Source organism: Myxine glutinosa, chromosome 10, assembly GCF_964187855.1.
Source record: "Myxine glutinosa chromosome 10, kmMyxGlut1.1, whole genome shotgun sequence".
Classification (NCBI taxonomy): Eukaryota; Metazoa; Chordata; class Myxini; order Myxiniformes; family Myxinidae; genus Myxine; species Myxine glutinosa.
Genome location: NC_136270.1, coordinates 100,251,213 through 100,265,627, shown reverse-complemented (window position 1 = coordinate 100,265,627; position 14,415 = coordinate 100,251,213). Strand labels below are relative to the sequence as shown.

The 14,415-nt window shown below is 34.7% G+C and overlaps 1 protein-coding gene across 1 annotated transcript; it reads right to left on the bottom strand.

Moving 5' to 3' along the window:
* Nucleotides 1-10,122: 10,122 nt before the first annotated feature.
* LOC144894079 (uncharacterized) lies at nt 10,123-11,500 on the bottom strand. The gene is made up of 2 exons (XM_078785938.1): nt 11,441-11,500; nt 10,123-11,272 (listed from the first exon to the last, which is right to left on the bottom strand). The coding sequence occupies exons 1-2, from the start codon at nt 11,444-11,446 to the stop codon at nt 10,124-10,126; spliced, it is 1,155 nt and encodes a 384-aa protein (XP_078642064.1). The 5' UTR covers nt 11,447-11,500; the 3' UTR covers nt 10,123.
* Nucleotides 11,501-14,415: the final 2,915 nt, after the last annotated feature.

The window sequence follows — 14,415 nt, the reverse complement described above, 5'->3', positions numbered from 1 at the left end:
CAAGTATCACAATAAACCATATTTATAGCGTGAGAAAACGTGGTGTTTTATATATATCACTGTGCTTAAAATAAAACACTTTTGAGCTTTACAGCTCCGTTTTATATATATCACTGTGCTTAAACTAAAACACTTTTTCACTCAGAATCATCTAAGTCATAACTATCACATGAATACTCAGAATCATACTCAGAGTCATCAATAAAGCTACTCTCATAACTATCATTTGAGCACAAACTATTAGTATCATAACTATCATCTGTGTTCAATGAAATACTATCATCACCATCATCCAAGTTCAATGAAATACTATCATCACTATCGTCCGAGTTCAATGAAATAGTAAAATCTTCACTGCTGTATTGACTCATATTTAATTAGCAAGAAAAATATTCCCATCAATATCTATATACTTTCTTTCATTAACAGATTCAATCTCTACAATTTTTATATCAAAAGTTATCTTTAAATAATCTCTAACTATCATAGAACGAAATGACATTTCACCAGAAATATTAACATCATTCATTTTACTTAGATCGACACCCTTTGGATTATTAAAGAAAATACAAATGTCTCCTCTAGAATTATTAATGGTCTTATCATTCTTTTTCAAAGTATCGTGGTCAATCACTTTTTCAAGCTTTGAATAAATTGCCAGGAGTAGAGGAGAAACTTTTGTTAGATTTACTTTAATGGATGTCTTTCCAGGTATAGTTAGAGCTCTTCCTTTAAATGAAATAGAGGGGCTCATGTTATTTTCCATAACTGGTTTTACCCAAAAATTTCCATATTTATCTTTGTTCAATTTAACATCTTTGACATATTTTTCTATATCTTCCACCGAAGTAGAGATTGATTGAAATTTGTCTTTTGTGCTTTGAAACATTGTATTTATTAATGAATAAACTTGCGTTTAGTTTAAGTAAAAATTTACCACATAAATATGATAAGTTCTGAAGGATATTTAGAATTTCCAGACTCTCCATATGATAAATTAGAGAATTGTCCGGCTTGTGATAGAGTGGGGCTTAATGATGAGGATTCATATAAACAATGTTTATTCTGTGATTATATTCTAATTAATGATAATAAGAAATATAAAAAAACATATAACTCTTTTAAATTAGAACCAAAAATGAATTACTTTACAAGATTAATAAGAGAGATGAATGTTAAGCATTATGGTGATAATACACCATTTCTTACAAGGAAAGAGACTCTTTGTATTGAGGAAATGTATAAGGGTTTAATGATATTTATTATTCAAAATAATTTTAATGGAAATGTTAATACAAGATACTACATAAATAAAATAATGAATTATTTTGAAATTAAACCAGAACTCAGGATAAAATATAGAGTTTCTAAAATAGCTCAAAAAAAGTTGGATGACTTGTTTTCCAAATATATAAATGAATGATTTTTTACCCGTTTGGGAAAATAAGATAAAATTTAATAACCATAAAAACATTCCAAATTCATTGAGATGTCTAATAGTTGGTTCAAGCGGATGTGGGAAAACCTGTTTACTTTTAAAGATGCTCCTTGGTCCTAATTTTTTAGATTATGATAATTTAATAATTTTTACAAAGTCAAGTTTTCAACCCGAGTATCAACTACTCTCACAGGGTTTTAATGCAGGTCTTAAAAAGGAAGACATTATCGGTTTATTTAAACTTCAAAACAAACTGAATGATTATAATATTGAAGATATAATACAATTATTTTGTGATACACAGAAATCAAAATCGAAACCCATAACTTGTATTCTCAGTGATAATACGGATGATATACCTTCACCTCAAGATTTAGATAAATCAAAAAAGAACCTCGTCATCTTTGATGATTGTGTTAATGAGAGAAACCAAACAGTAATGGATAGCTACTATACAAGAGGGAGACATTCTTCTTGTAATTGTATATATCTTAGTCAATCATATTTTCAACTCCCTCGACGCTCAATAAGAAACAATGCCAATACTTTTATTTTATTTAAGTTAAATTCAATAGATGTAAATAATTTTTGGAGAGATAATTGCTCTACGTTATGTAGTAAAAAAGAATTTGAAAATTATATGAAACACACGATTGGAAAATATAAATATATTGTTGTGAAACAAGATGAGATACTAAATGATATTTTTCAATAAATAAATACAGAAAATGAATACTGAAGAAAGAGAAAGAAAGTTTAAGGAACATCAACAATTAGTTTCAAAAGTTGTTAAACAACAGGAAGAGATAAAGAAGAAACGGAGACAGAAACTAACTGGTGAAGAAGCCTTTGAAAGAAAACAAGAGAAATTCTTTAAACCACTTTTGAAAACTCAACACTCACCTACAGTTCCCACGGTAGAATTTACTCCGAAAAAACTTCAAATGCTCAAAGATTTTAGTCAGATAACAAAACAAGAACTTGGTGAATTAGAATATGATGACGAGGGATTATTTCGGAAACTTGAGGAGGTAAATCAACCCCCTAATTATGTTGTGGAAGCTCTTCAAAACAATGAATATTCGGCGGGTTCAAAAACCAGAGCAGGTCTCATTCCAACAGAAGAACCAGCAGTGTTTCATCTTGTGGAAGAAAAGGTATTGATATTTAATGATGAATTGATGTTCTTGAGTTCTACTCAACCAAATGTTAAATTAACTCCAAGATTAATGTTTCTTCTAACAAACCCCGGATTCAGCGGTTCAAAATATTTTGAGGAACCACTTGATATGGAAAGAGAGGAAGATAGGGTATATATTGAGTTGCTAAATGCACTTGATTATGGAGTTTCTGTTGCTGGTAAAAGTAAGAAGAATGAGAAGGAGAAACATATTATTGATGCTTTAAGTAAGCTTGGTTCGGGTGTTAGTTTTCTTCCAAATGACCCATCACAATTAGTTAATAGGCTATTATTGTTGTTAGGTAGTAAGAAGGCTGGAAACAACAATTGTTTTAATGAATCCTCAGCCATTTTAGATCAGTTGATGAACATGAAAATAATTAATAAATGTCAATACAAAGATATTTTATTAGATATTAAATAAGATGAGAAGCACAATTCTTAGTTTTAATTTCACAACGAGCGATTACACAGCTTCATTCCCTTACCCACTACAACTTGACCCCCTTACCTCATATGAGGCATCTTTGTTGTCAATGGAAACTTACAATACCCTTTTTAATATCACAGAGAAAAACAACAAGTTTAGTTATAATCCAGGAAGTGGATATAAAACTATAACCGTTTCACCTGGAGCTTACGAGATTTCTCAAATATCTTCAGAAGTCTCTCGCCTTATGAAAGAAAAAGGTGATGAACCAAAAAATATTGTAATAGATATTCAAAAACACACTTCAAAATCAACTATTAAACTTAAAAATAATTATAAAGTTGATTTCACGATTGAAAATTCGTTTAGAGAGCTATTGGGTTTCTCTTCAAAAAAGATTGAAAATAACGGGACGTTTTACAGTGATAATGTTATCCAAATATCCTCCGGTATAAATTCAGTATTAATTCATTGTGATTTGATTGATGGTGCTTATAACGATGGAATAAGAACAAATACAATATTTTCATTCAGTGCATACTCAACCCCGATTGGTTATAAATTTAATATGGAACCAAAAAATCTTGTCTATTTACCTGTGTCAGGAAAAACCATATACAGAGTAAGTTTTAGGATAACCGACCAAGATAATCGTATGATATCCTTTAATGATGAAATTATATCCATCAGAATTCACCTACGTGAAGTTTTTCAATAAATAAATAATGGTTATTGTGAGAAAACACGAGTTGGGAAAATATAAAATAATTACAGGGGAGGGCATGTTCCTTTCACCAGACTATACAAGGTATGTGGGTAGAGGATACTATAAACCTAAGAGACAACGAGGTGTAGGTCATCAATTTCGAAATAAAGGAGATGGGATAATTGATACTCTAATGGGTATTGGTTCAACCATCCTTAAACATAAAGACCTAATTGATTCAACTGCTTCTGCCGTGGGCTCCGTTGCGGGTGCTATAAAGAGTATAAAAGATGCTCAAAAGGAGTCTCATAAATTACAAGCAATCAAAGAAATAAAAAAAGGTAAAACTCAACTATCTTCACAAGAACGACAAAAAATCATTAAAATACTTGGGTCAGGGTTTCAACAATTTTAATGCTATATAAATACAAGTATGGAAGCGATTGATAGTATCTATGATTTGGATGATACGATTATCATTTCAAACTCCACTAAAAAGGAAGACTATTTTAAGGTAAATGCTATAACAGGAACAGACTGGAATTCAAACGGAACAAAAAGTTTTGAAATAAATAATCAACAAACTTACTTGAATATAGCTGATAGTTTCTTGCTGTGTAAATTTAAATTCACTAAGGCTGCGAATAATACTAATGCTACACTCGTAAATGATTTCTTCTGGAAAATGTTTGACAGTGTCCGCCTGTATATTGGAACACAAGAGGTTGAAGCGGTTGATTATGTCTCTGCTACATCTGAAATGATGAAATTTACACTATATTCGTTTAGTGATAGAATGGGTAAGGGAGCTGTTGAAGGTTTTATTCCTGATATGTCAACGGGTACAAACGCAGACCCTGGTTATAGTCAAAGGAAGTCAATGTATAATGATGAAACAAAAGCAGTGAATAGTTTTACCGTAGCAGTACCTCTTAAAGGTATATTTGGATTTTGCGATTATGATAAAGTTTTGTATGGTCTTAAAATTAGATTTCAACTACAAAGGAATGATAATGTAAATAGGTTGCTTTTTGGGGATGAAAATGCTTTTGGAGACAACAATAAATTTGTTATTAATGATTTGTGTTGGTATATCAGTGAATATACTCCTAATCTTAAAACGGAAGAGATGTTAAATAGAAGACTTAACTCAAAGAAACCGCTAAATGTATCATACCTTAAAAGAAGATGTCAACACGTTAAACTGGAACACACTACCTACACTTGGAATTTGGGTGTTCTTCAAGGAAAGCCACGATACCTCTGGCTCATTTTTAAAAAACCAGATGGAGAGGACGGTACTAATAAGAATAATGCGCTGAGTGATAATGCTAAGGTGAAACAACTTCGGGTTTCTCTTGATGGCACATTTTATCCGCGAGATAGATTGGAAATTGATTGGGAAAAAAATGATTATGCGGAAGCCTACAAGTCCTACCAAAAGGTGTGTGAAAGTAATGGTAATAATGATCCTATTTTGGATATGGTTGCGTTTCAAAAACTTTATACAATCTACGCAATTGACCTGAGTTCTCAAAAGGAAACTATAAAGTCTAATCGAGTGGATACTTCTCTATACATTGAAAGAGGGGAGAGTGAAGAGGTTAATGCATATTGTTTGCTTTTGGAGGAAACAGAATTACAGATTAATACAGATAATGGTGTTATGATTAATATCACATAGGTTTTTTCTCATAAATAAATGGTTGGGGTATATGTTAATCAAATCAATCTTAATAAATTAACATCTTGTATTCAAAATCAAAAGCCTTGTATTATTAATGTTAATACAATTCAAAGAAAAGGAGCTGTAAGAATTGATGTTTTACTCACACACACACAAGTAAAAACACTAAATGATGTTGGATCACTTAAAATTAAAATGACGAAACCTATGTTAAAGAAATATTCAATAGACGAGTCAAGAGGAGGATTTCTCCCGTTTCTAATTCCTTTATTTGCTGGTTTAAGTGCGGCGGGAGCATTGACTGGTGGTATTTCAGCAGCGGTAAAAACTGCTAACGAAAGGAAGGCACAACTAAAAGCTCAAAAAGAATTGGAAAGACATAACAAGGAGTTGGAGAAACAAATTAGTGGAAGTGGTGTAATTGTAGATTTTGCTCAAAAACTTGAAAGTCTACCTGATAAAGCTAGATTGTTGGTTGGAGATATGCTTTCCTCTATCGCTCAAGCGGGTGTTAAACTAACTAAACGGGGTAATGGATTGTATCTTTCTCATAAATAAATGGATAAATGGTTTAAACAATTTGGAAAGAATACAACGTCAAATATAGAACTAGCTAAGTATTGTAAAACACTAAAAATTGATAATGTGGTTATTTGTATGAGAGATGAATTAATACATATAAATAAGAATACAAAGAATATTATTATGAATTTAGACACACAGAATGGTTCTCATTGGGTTTGTATTCATAATAGTCAGGATAAATATTATTTTGATAGTTATGGTATGCCACCACCTGTTGAAGTAATACAATTCTTACAGAATGGTGTTTATCAAACATTTCAAGTTCAAGAAATTAATTCTAAATGTTGTGGTCAATTATGTTTATATGTATTATTTCAACTCAACAATAATGAAAATTTTTATGATATCATTTTTAATCTAATATAAATGACTTATGTTGGAAAAGATGGTTCTATCTTTGGAAAATCCTCTCAGGATATTGATTTATCAAATTATTATACAAAGGCACAGGCTGAACGACAAAAATATAGTGTAAGTAAAAATATTAATATGAAGAATACTTATAAATTAATCAATTATCCAAACCCTACAGATGCGAATGACTTAATTAGATTAAGTGATTTATCACAATATATATTTTTAAAGAAAACAGCACGTTTTGTGAAACAAGTAAAATTTACAACCACAACACCTGGTTATACTGACCATACACCTTTCCTCATTGAATTTAACTACCTGCTTACAATTGAATTTTATAAAGAAGGACATTTAGTTAATATGCGAATTAATAAATGGGGGTATGATATGCCTGATTTAGGGTATAATTGGTCTTTTTCAATAAACATAGAAGACCTACATGATTTAAATCAGTCTCGTAAAGAAGAATATTATCCACTTGGTGAGGATAAGGATTTATGTGGAAGTACAATTAGTAAACAACAAATACGTGATTTTAAGAAAAGAAAAATATATGATAGTATAGCGATGGTTCGCATGACAAAGAAGGAAGGTAATGAGATAAGGATAGAAAGCTGAGGAATACAAACCGATTTGGTAGTGGGAAGATGGGGTGGTATTACCTGTCATAATATTAATCTCACATATATTTCTGATACATAAATGGCAGGAAGAAGACTACAAGAGAATTATAATTTTTGTATTCAAGGATACCTACAAGAAAAGGGTGCTCGGTATTACATACCTTATGATTTGGAGCATATACATGGGAATTTTGTCATTAAAAACTGGCCTTATACTGATATTGTTAAACCCACAAATAGAGACTTGTTTAAAATATTAAATAAAAATGAACTTCTCAAAGTTATGAAATATAAAACTCTTTTAGAAATCGTCAACAAATCTTATTGGTATCCTATTATGAGAAAAATAATTATAGATACAAGAATATCTCAAAATCCAGATGAGTATATGTATAATATTCTTTGGGGTTCAAACTCAAGGGTAGCAAGGGATGAGGAAGGAGTTGAAGAAGAGAAGGAGGAAAGAGAGAAAAAGGAGAAGGAGGAAAGGGAGAGGGAGGAGAAGGAGGAGAGGGAGAAAAAGGAGGAGGAGAGGGAGAAAAAGGAGAAGGAGGAAGGAGAGAAAAGGGAGAAGGAGGAAAGAGAGAAAAAGAAGAAGGAGGAGAGGGAGAAAAAGGAGAAGGAGGAGAGGGAGGAAAGGGAGCAAAGAGAGAGGGAGGAAAAATATAAAAAGATGGAAATCAGTGAGATTCGTAAAAGATTGAGTGTATTACAGCAAATAAATCAATCTCAACGCACCGAAGAGGAAATTAAAGAATTAACAACTCTTATGAAGATAATGGTTTCAAAAATAACAACGTTAATGTCTTCAATTTCAGGGAGGAGATTTAAACGAGAAAGTGGTGAAGAAGAAGAAGAAGAAGAAGGAAAAGATTATGTGATTGATGATGTTGGTGTCATTGACTTTAGTTAGTTTTTATTTGTAAATAAATGGAGGAGAGAGTGAAGGCATTCCTTAGGATTCTTTATGTTTTAAAAATAAAGATTGAAATGTATATGTTGAAAACCAAAAAGGTTTTGATACTCTGTCGGAATTTTTCTGATAAATAAATATGAGTTATTGTCTCAAATGTAAAAAGAAAACTAAATCTAAAAATATCTCTTATGTTAAAGCTAAAAATAATAGAGTTTATCAAAAAGGAATATGTCAAGTATGTGGCTCTAAAAAGTGCCAATTCATCTCTCCTAAAAGAGGAGGAGACATACAAAAGTTTCTGTCAGGAAGTAAATTTACAACAACTGGAATTCCAGGGGAATTACACCTTCCAGGGTATTCTTTCTGTGGTCCAGGAACAAACTTGGATAAAAGATTAGATGAGGCTGACAATCCTAAACCTTGGTCTAAACCTACAAATAGGGTTGACGAAGTGTGTATGAAGCATGATATTGCTTATGGGAAAACCACTACGTTGACTGAAAAACATAAAGCCGACAGCGAAATGTTGTATAATTTGTCTTTGATACAAAATCCAACGTTGAGAGAGAAAGTTGATAGGTTTATTGTGAGAAATTTGATAAATGCTAAATTGAAACTTGGTCTTGGTTATTCCTCAAAAAACTATTAGGCTCTAATGATGTCATCAAGACTGAGGAGCTTTTGGCTGAAGAATTACACAAACCTATAATCACAAAGTTTAAAAGAAGGAAGGTTTATTCTAAATACACCGACCACATATGGTCCGCTGATTTAATTGAATTGAATAATGACAGGGGATACAGGTATGCTTTAACCGTTATTGATTTGAGGAGTAGATTTGCCTGGGTTGTCCCTTTAAAAAATAAAAGGGGTGATACTTTAATGTTAGCCTTTAAGCTAATATTTGATCGGGATAAAAGGAAACCAAAGAAGTTATGGACTGATGAGGGAACAGAGTTCTATAACAAAATATTCATGAAATTTCTTAAGGGGAAGGGTATTAAATTATACAGCACCTTTAATGAAGGAAAGGCAGTTGTTATTGAGCGTTTTAATCGTACTTTAAAAGAGAAATTATATAAAAAATTCACACAACTCGGTTCTCAAAAATGGGTGTATTTAATTCAGGATATTGTAGATAATTACAATAATACAGTTCATTCATCAACAAAATCAAAACCATCAGAAACATTTACAAAATTAGAATATGAAAAGGAGATTAATTTGAGAAAGCCCAAGTTTAAAGTTGGTGATATTGTAAGAATATACAAATGGAAAAGTCATTTTGAGAAAGGTTATACACAAAAATGGACTCGTGAATTATTTAAAATCATTGATGTAATGGATACAGTCCCTTGGACCTACAAATTATATGATTTAAATGGAGAAGAAATCTTGGGTTCATTTTAATCGCAAGAATTACAAAAAACACAAGTAAGCAGATAATACCCTTGAAAATAATAAATAAATAAATAAAATGTAATGGGGATACGTTTTTAAATCTGTGAACCCCAAACACAGAATCCCACAACTTTTTAGTTGGGGCTTAACTTTTGTGTGTGTATAATGGGGATACGTTTTTAAATCTGTGAACCCCAAACACAGAATCCCACAACTTTTCAGTTGGGGCTTAACTTTTGTGTGTGTATAATGGGGATACGTTTTTAAATCTGTGAACCCCAAACACAGAATCCCTCAACTTTCCAGTTGGGGCTTAACTTTTGTGTATGTGTGAGTGAGTCATAATAATATACAAACCCTAACCCAACCCCATCCCTAACCCAAACCCATCCCTAACCCAAACCCATCCCTAACCCAACCCCATCCCTAACCCAACCCATTCCCAACCCAACCCCATCCCTAACCCAACCCAATCCCTAACCCAACCCCATCCCTAACCCAACCCCATCCCTAACCCAACCCCATCCCTAACCCAACCCCATCCCTAACCCTCACATTCAAAATCCCAACCCTAACCCAACCCCATCCCTAACCCAACCCCAACCCATCCCTAACCCTCACATTCAAAATCCCAACCCTAACCCAATCCCATCCCTAACCCAACCCCAACCCTCACATTCAAAATCCCAACCCGAACCCAACCCCATCCCTAACCCAACCCCAACCCTAACCCTCACATTCAAAATCCCAACCCTAACCCAACCCCATCCCTAACCCAACCCCATCCCTAACCCTCACATTCAAAATCCCACCCAAACCCTAACATAATCTTTTTTTTCTTCTTTTTTAAAAATATGTATTTCATTTTTTTTTTTTTTCCTCTTCTTCCAATTCTGTCTTTCAAGGCTTTCAAGTTTGAAGAAGTAGAAATGGGAAGAAAGAATTTTCCAGCATTTTCTTCCTCGAACTTTCTTGATATTGCTTAAATCAAGCGTCATTAAACAAAGAACATTGTTCATTGCTTTAGAATCCAAAGAGTCTCCAAGATGGACCCCACAGGTAGAGTCTCCAAAATAAAACCAACTTTCCAAGTTCCCAAGGTATAACCACATTCCTGTTGAGCCTCCAAGATAGGTATCACATTCCGAGTCATCAAAACAAAACCCCCATTCCGAGTCTCCAAAAATATAACCATCTTTCCAAGTCCCCAAGGTAGAACCACAATTTTCAGAAATATTTGGGGTTTCCGTGATAAGTCTCACATAGTATAACTGCGGACCATCAGGGAAAACTTCCCTTTCCCAATTTTTTAGGGTTTCTATGATGTGTCTCACATAGTATAACTGCGGACCATCAGGGAGAACTCTCCTTGCCCAATTTTTTAGGGTTTCTATGATGTGTCTCACATAGTATAACTGCGGACCATCAGGGAGAATTCCCGTTTCCCAATTTTTTAGGGTTTCTATGATGTGTCTCACATAGTATAACTGCGGACCATCAGGGAGAACTCTCCTTGCCCAATTTTTTAGGGTTTCTATGATGTGTCTCACATAGTATAACTGCGGACCATCAGGGAGAATTCCCATTTCACAATTTTTTAGGGTTTCTATGATGTGTCTCACATAGTATAACTGCGGACCATCAGGGAGAACTCCCCTTTCCCAATTTTCAGAAATTTGTGGGTCTCCAATGTATGACTTGTATTCTGGCTCATCAAGGTAGAACTTGTTCAGTGGGTTTTGTTTTGATAACTCACAACAAGTATCATCATGGTAAAACTCTTTTTCAGGATTTTGTGGATCTCCAAGGTATAACTCTTTGGCTGGGTCATCAAGGTAGAACTCGTTCTGGGGGTCTTGGTTGTTCAAAATGTCTTCAAACAAAAAAATAACTTCATCCCAAGTTGTGTTAAAAGCAGAATTTTCATTTCGTATCTCAGATACAATTTCCTGTGAAAGAAAATAACAATGTATTAATTTAATACAATATTTTTATTTGTATAAATCAAGCTCTATGAATATTAAAATTAACTTTGTTAACTCTTACATGAGTCTCATCTAAAAAAAAAAAAAAAAAAAAAAAATTAAATAAATAAATAAATAAATAAACAAACTTACCTCCATTGATAAGAGGTTCGAGTCCAGTTCATCAATCTGAAGGTTGAGTTCTACACAGGTAGTAGGACTCCAAGGAATAGCAAAGTTATCCCATTCCATTTCGGCATAGGAGTCCATTCTCAAGTGAAGCAGAAAGCGTGTTTGAAAAAGCCTGTGTGGTCGGTGCCTTTTATAAGAAGGGCTGGGTGTGTGTCATTTCCTGTGGAAATTCCCTGGGCGTGTCTTAACTGGAAATGATGTGATGGAAATTCCCTGAAAATGATGTTATGTATTACCTGGAAATGATACAATGCTGAAGAGTTTATAAAGTGGGTGGGACTTAGCAAAAGTGGGCGGAGCTTAGCAAAAGGGGCGGGGCATAGCAAAAAGTGGGCGTGGCTTAACAAAAAGTGGGCGGGGCTTAGTAAAAGGTGGGCGTGGCTTACCAAAAAGTGGGCGGGGTTTTTCCAAAAAGTGGACGGAGCTTAACAAAAGGTGGGCAGAGCCTACCAAAAAGTGTGTGGCACTGGAGGCGCTCAAATAAGAACATTGAGGGAGGTTTACCATTTTATCTTAGCTCAGTTAAAATATCTTAATAAAGAACCAAACTCAAACATATTTTTTGTTAATATATTAGATGGTGAAGAGAGTTGTAGGAGAATTAAATTATTTCCCACGCATAAACAAATATTTGTAGGGTCGTTGTTTGAGTGGGTTATATTCACCAGATGATATTAAGAGTAAAAGGTTAAAAGGTTCATAAGGTCAGAAGGATCACAGGTGTTTAAGTGGTCTAATGAATAAGGATAACATGTCAAAAGGTTAGAAGGTTCGTAAAGAACAGGGTGAGAGAAATAGAGGTCTTTAGGGGCAATGAGGGAGGGAAAGAATTAATATGGAAGTGAATGGGTCAATGTTTGAGTGGGTCAAAGATTAATCTGCCAGATGATATGTAGAAGAAGGATGATAGGTCTATAAGAGAAAACAAATATTTGTAGTGTTTGAGTGGTCTAATGAACAACATTAAGGATAGGTACTACAGACAAAAGGTTCATAAAGATGAGGGTGGGAGAAATAGAGGTGTTTATGATTTTTGAAAAAGACAAGGGGGTAAATGACATTAGATAGGGATTTCCCATGTTAAACGGAGGTGTCCCAGAAGCAACATTATTACACTACTTAAACATTTTTGGTTGCATGTACTATTATTGTTATCGGTGTGTTATTTGTTATTTGACCAGTGTGTACCCCGGTTTAGAATAGGTACACCGTATCCCTGCGTGTCGTAAGAGGCGACTCAAAGGATTGGCGTCAGGAAGGGCATCCGGCCATAAAAACATTGCCTCAAAAATAGAACCATGACAATTTGGAGAAGATTGTCATGGGGACCGCAGGGCTAACCCCCGCGCTTGCAGGGAAAATGGCCTTAAAATGCCTGTTGTGTTGTGTTGTTGTACTATTATTGTTATCGTTTAAGTGAATTGGAGATAGCTGTTTTCAAAAGGTAAAAATAAGTTAGTGTTTTAAAAGAAACCGGAAACCGGATCGGGAACCGGACGAGGAAAAGAAAAGGAGGAAGAAGAGGCGGAGCAAGTGAGGTCGGAGAAGGAGCCGAGCTGCTTGGAGGTCTGGAGCAAACGCTGGCGAACGGGGGTCACTAGCGAACTTTGGAGTTTCCTGGGAAAGGGATTCCTGTGACAGAGTTGTTATCGCTGTGACAGATAAACCTGCGTGACAGGTTTTGCGGTTGATTCCGAAGAGAATCATTGGAGTGCCGTTACGTCTCGAGAACGGACCATTGGCCATTTTGCCTCGTGCCTGATTTCGAATTGCTCCAGGTTTTTCACCTCGCTTCAACCATTTCAACGCATCCAGCCATTAACCTGGTGTGTGTGTGTAACGTGGATTTTGAGTGGGAAATTGCGGTTCACCGATTGGGAGCCATTGAACGTCCATACCCAAAGGTGTGATTTCCCAGTCGCCTCTTGAGGACACCTTTGCCCATCTTTGGCAGTGTGACTGTCAACCGAGCGGGATTCTGGTCTCGATACAACATCGTTCTGACGATCACTGGAGCGTGGATCGACTTTGGTTTGAAGCTGGGACAGAGACATTGGGAATGTTATTTTCGCTCACTTGGAGCACAGTGAGTTATATTGTACGAAACTGATGGTACCATCATAGGAATGATATATTGGTTGTACAATTGATTAATATTGTTATTGTGCTGTTATTCTTGTGTGATCTTAATACAATACTTGTTTGTTGGTAACAATTGGTGTGGTTTCACCATTGATCTTTGACACACAGAATAACACATATTTCTGCCGTGACTCCTCTCGGGGCTCGGAGGTACATCGTGACCGGGGTTTGGGGAGGAGCACGTAACAGTAAGAAAGGTGACCAAGAACCCGATGGTCACTGGCTGAGCTCCAGAGATCCTGTGTGGAGATGGGAGAAACTTCCAGAAGGACAACCATCACTACAACACTCCACCGATCTGGGCTTTACGGCAGAGTGTCCAGACGGAAGTCTCTCCTCAGTGAAAGACACATGAAAGCCCGCGGGAGTTTGCAAAAAAGCACCTAAAGGACTCTCAGACTGTGAGAAACAAGATTCTGTGTCAATCAATTGAATTTACCACAGCTGGACTCCAATCAAAGTGTAGAAACATCTCAAAGATGATCAAGAGAAATGGGAGGCACCTCAGCTAAATTTCAAGTGTCATATCAAAGGGTATGAATACTTATGTCAATGTGATATTTCAGTTTTTTCTTTTTAATACATTTGCAAAACTTTCTCAAATGCTGTTTTCTCTTTGTCATTATGGGGTATTGAGTGTAGATTGATGAGGGAAAAAATGAATTTAAACGATTTCAGCATAAGGCTGCAACATATCAAAATGTGAAAAAAGTGAAGGGGTCTGAATACTTTCTGAATGCACTGTATATATATATATATATATATATATATATATATATATATATATATATATA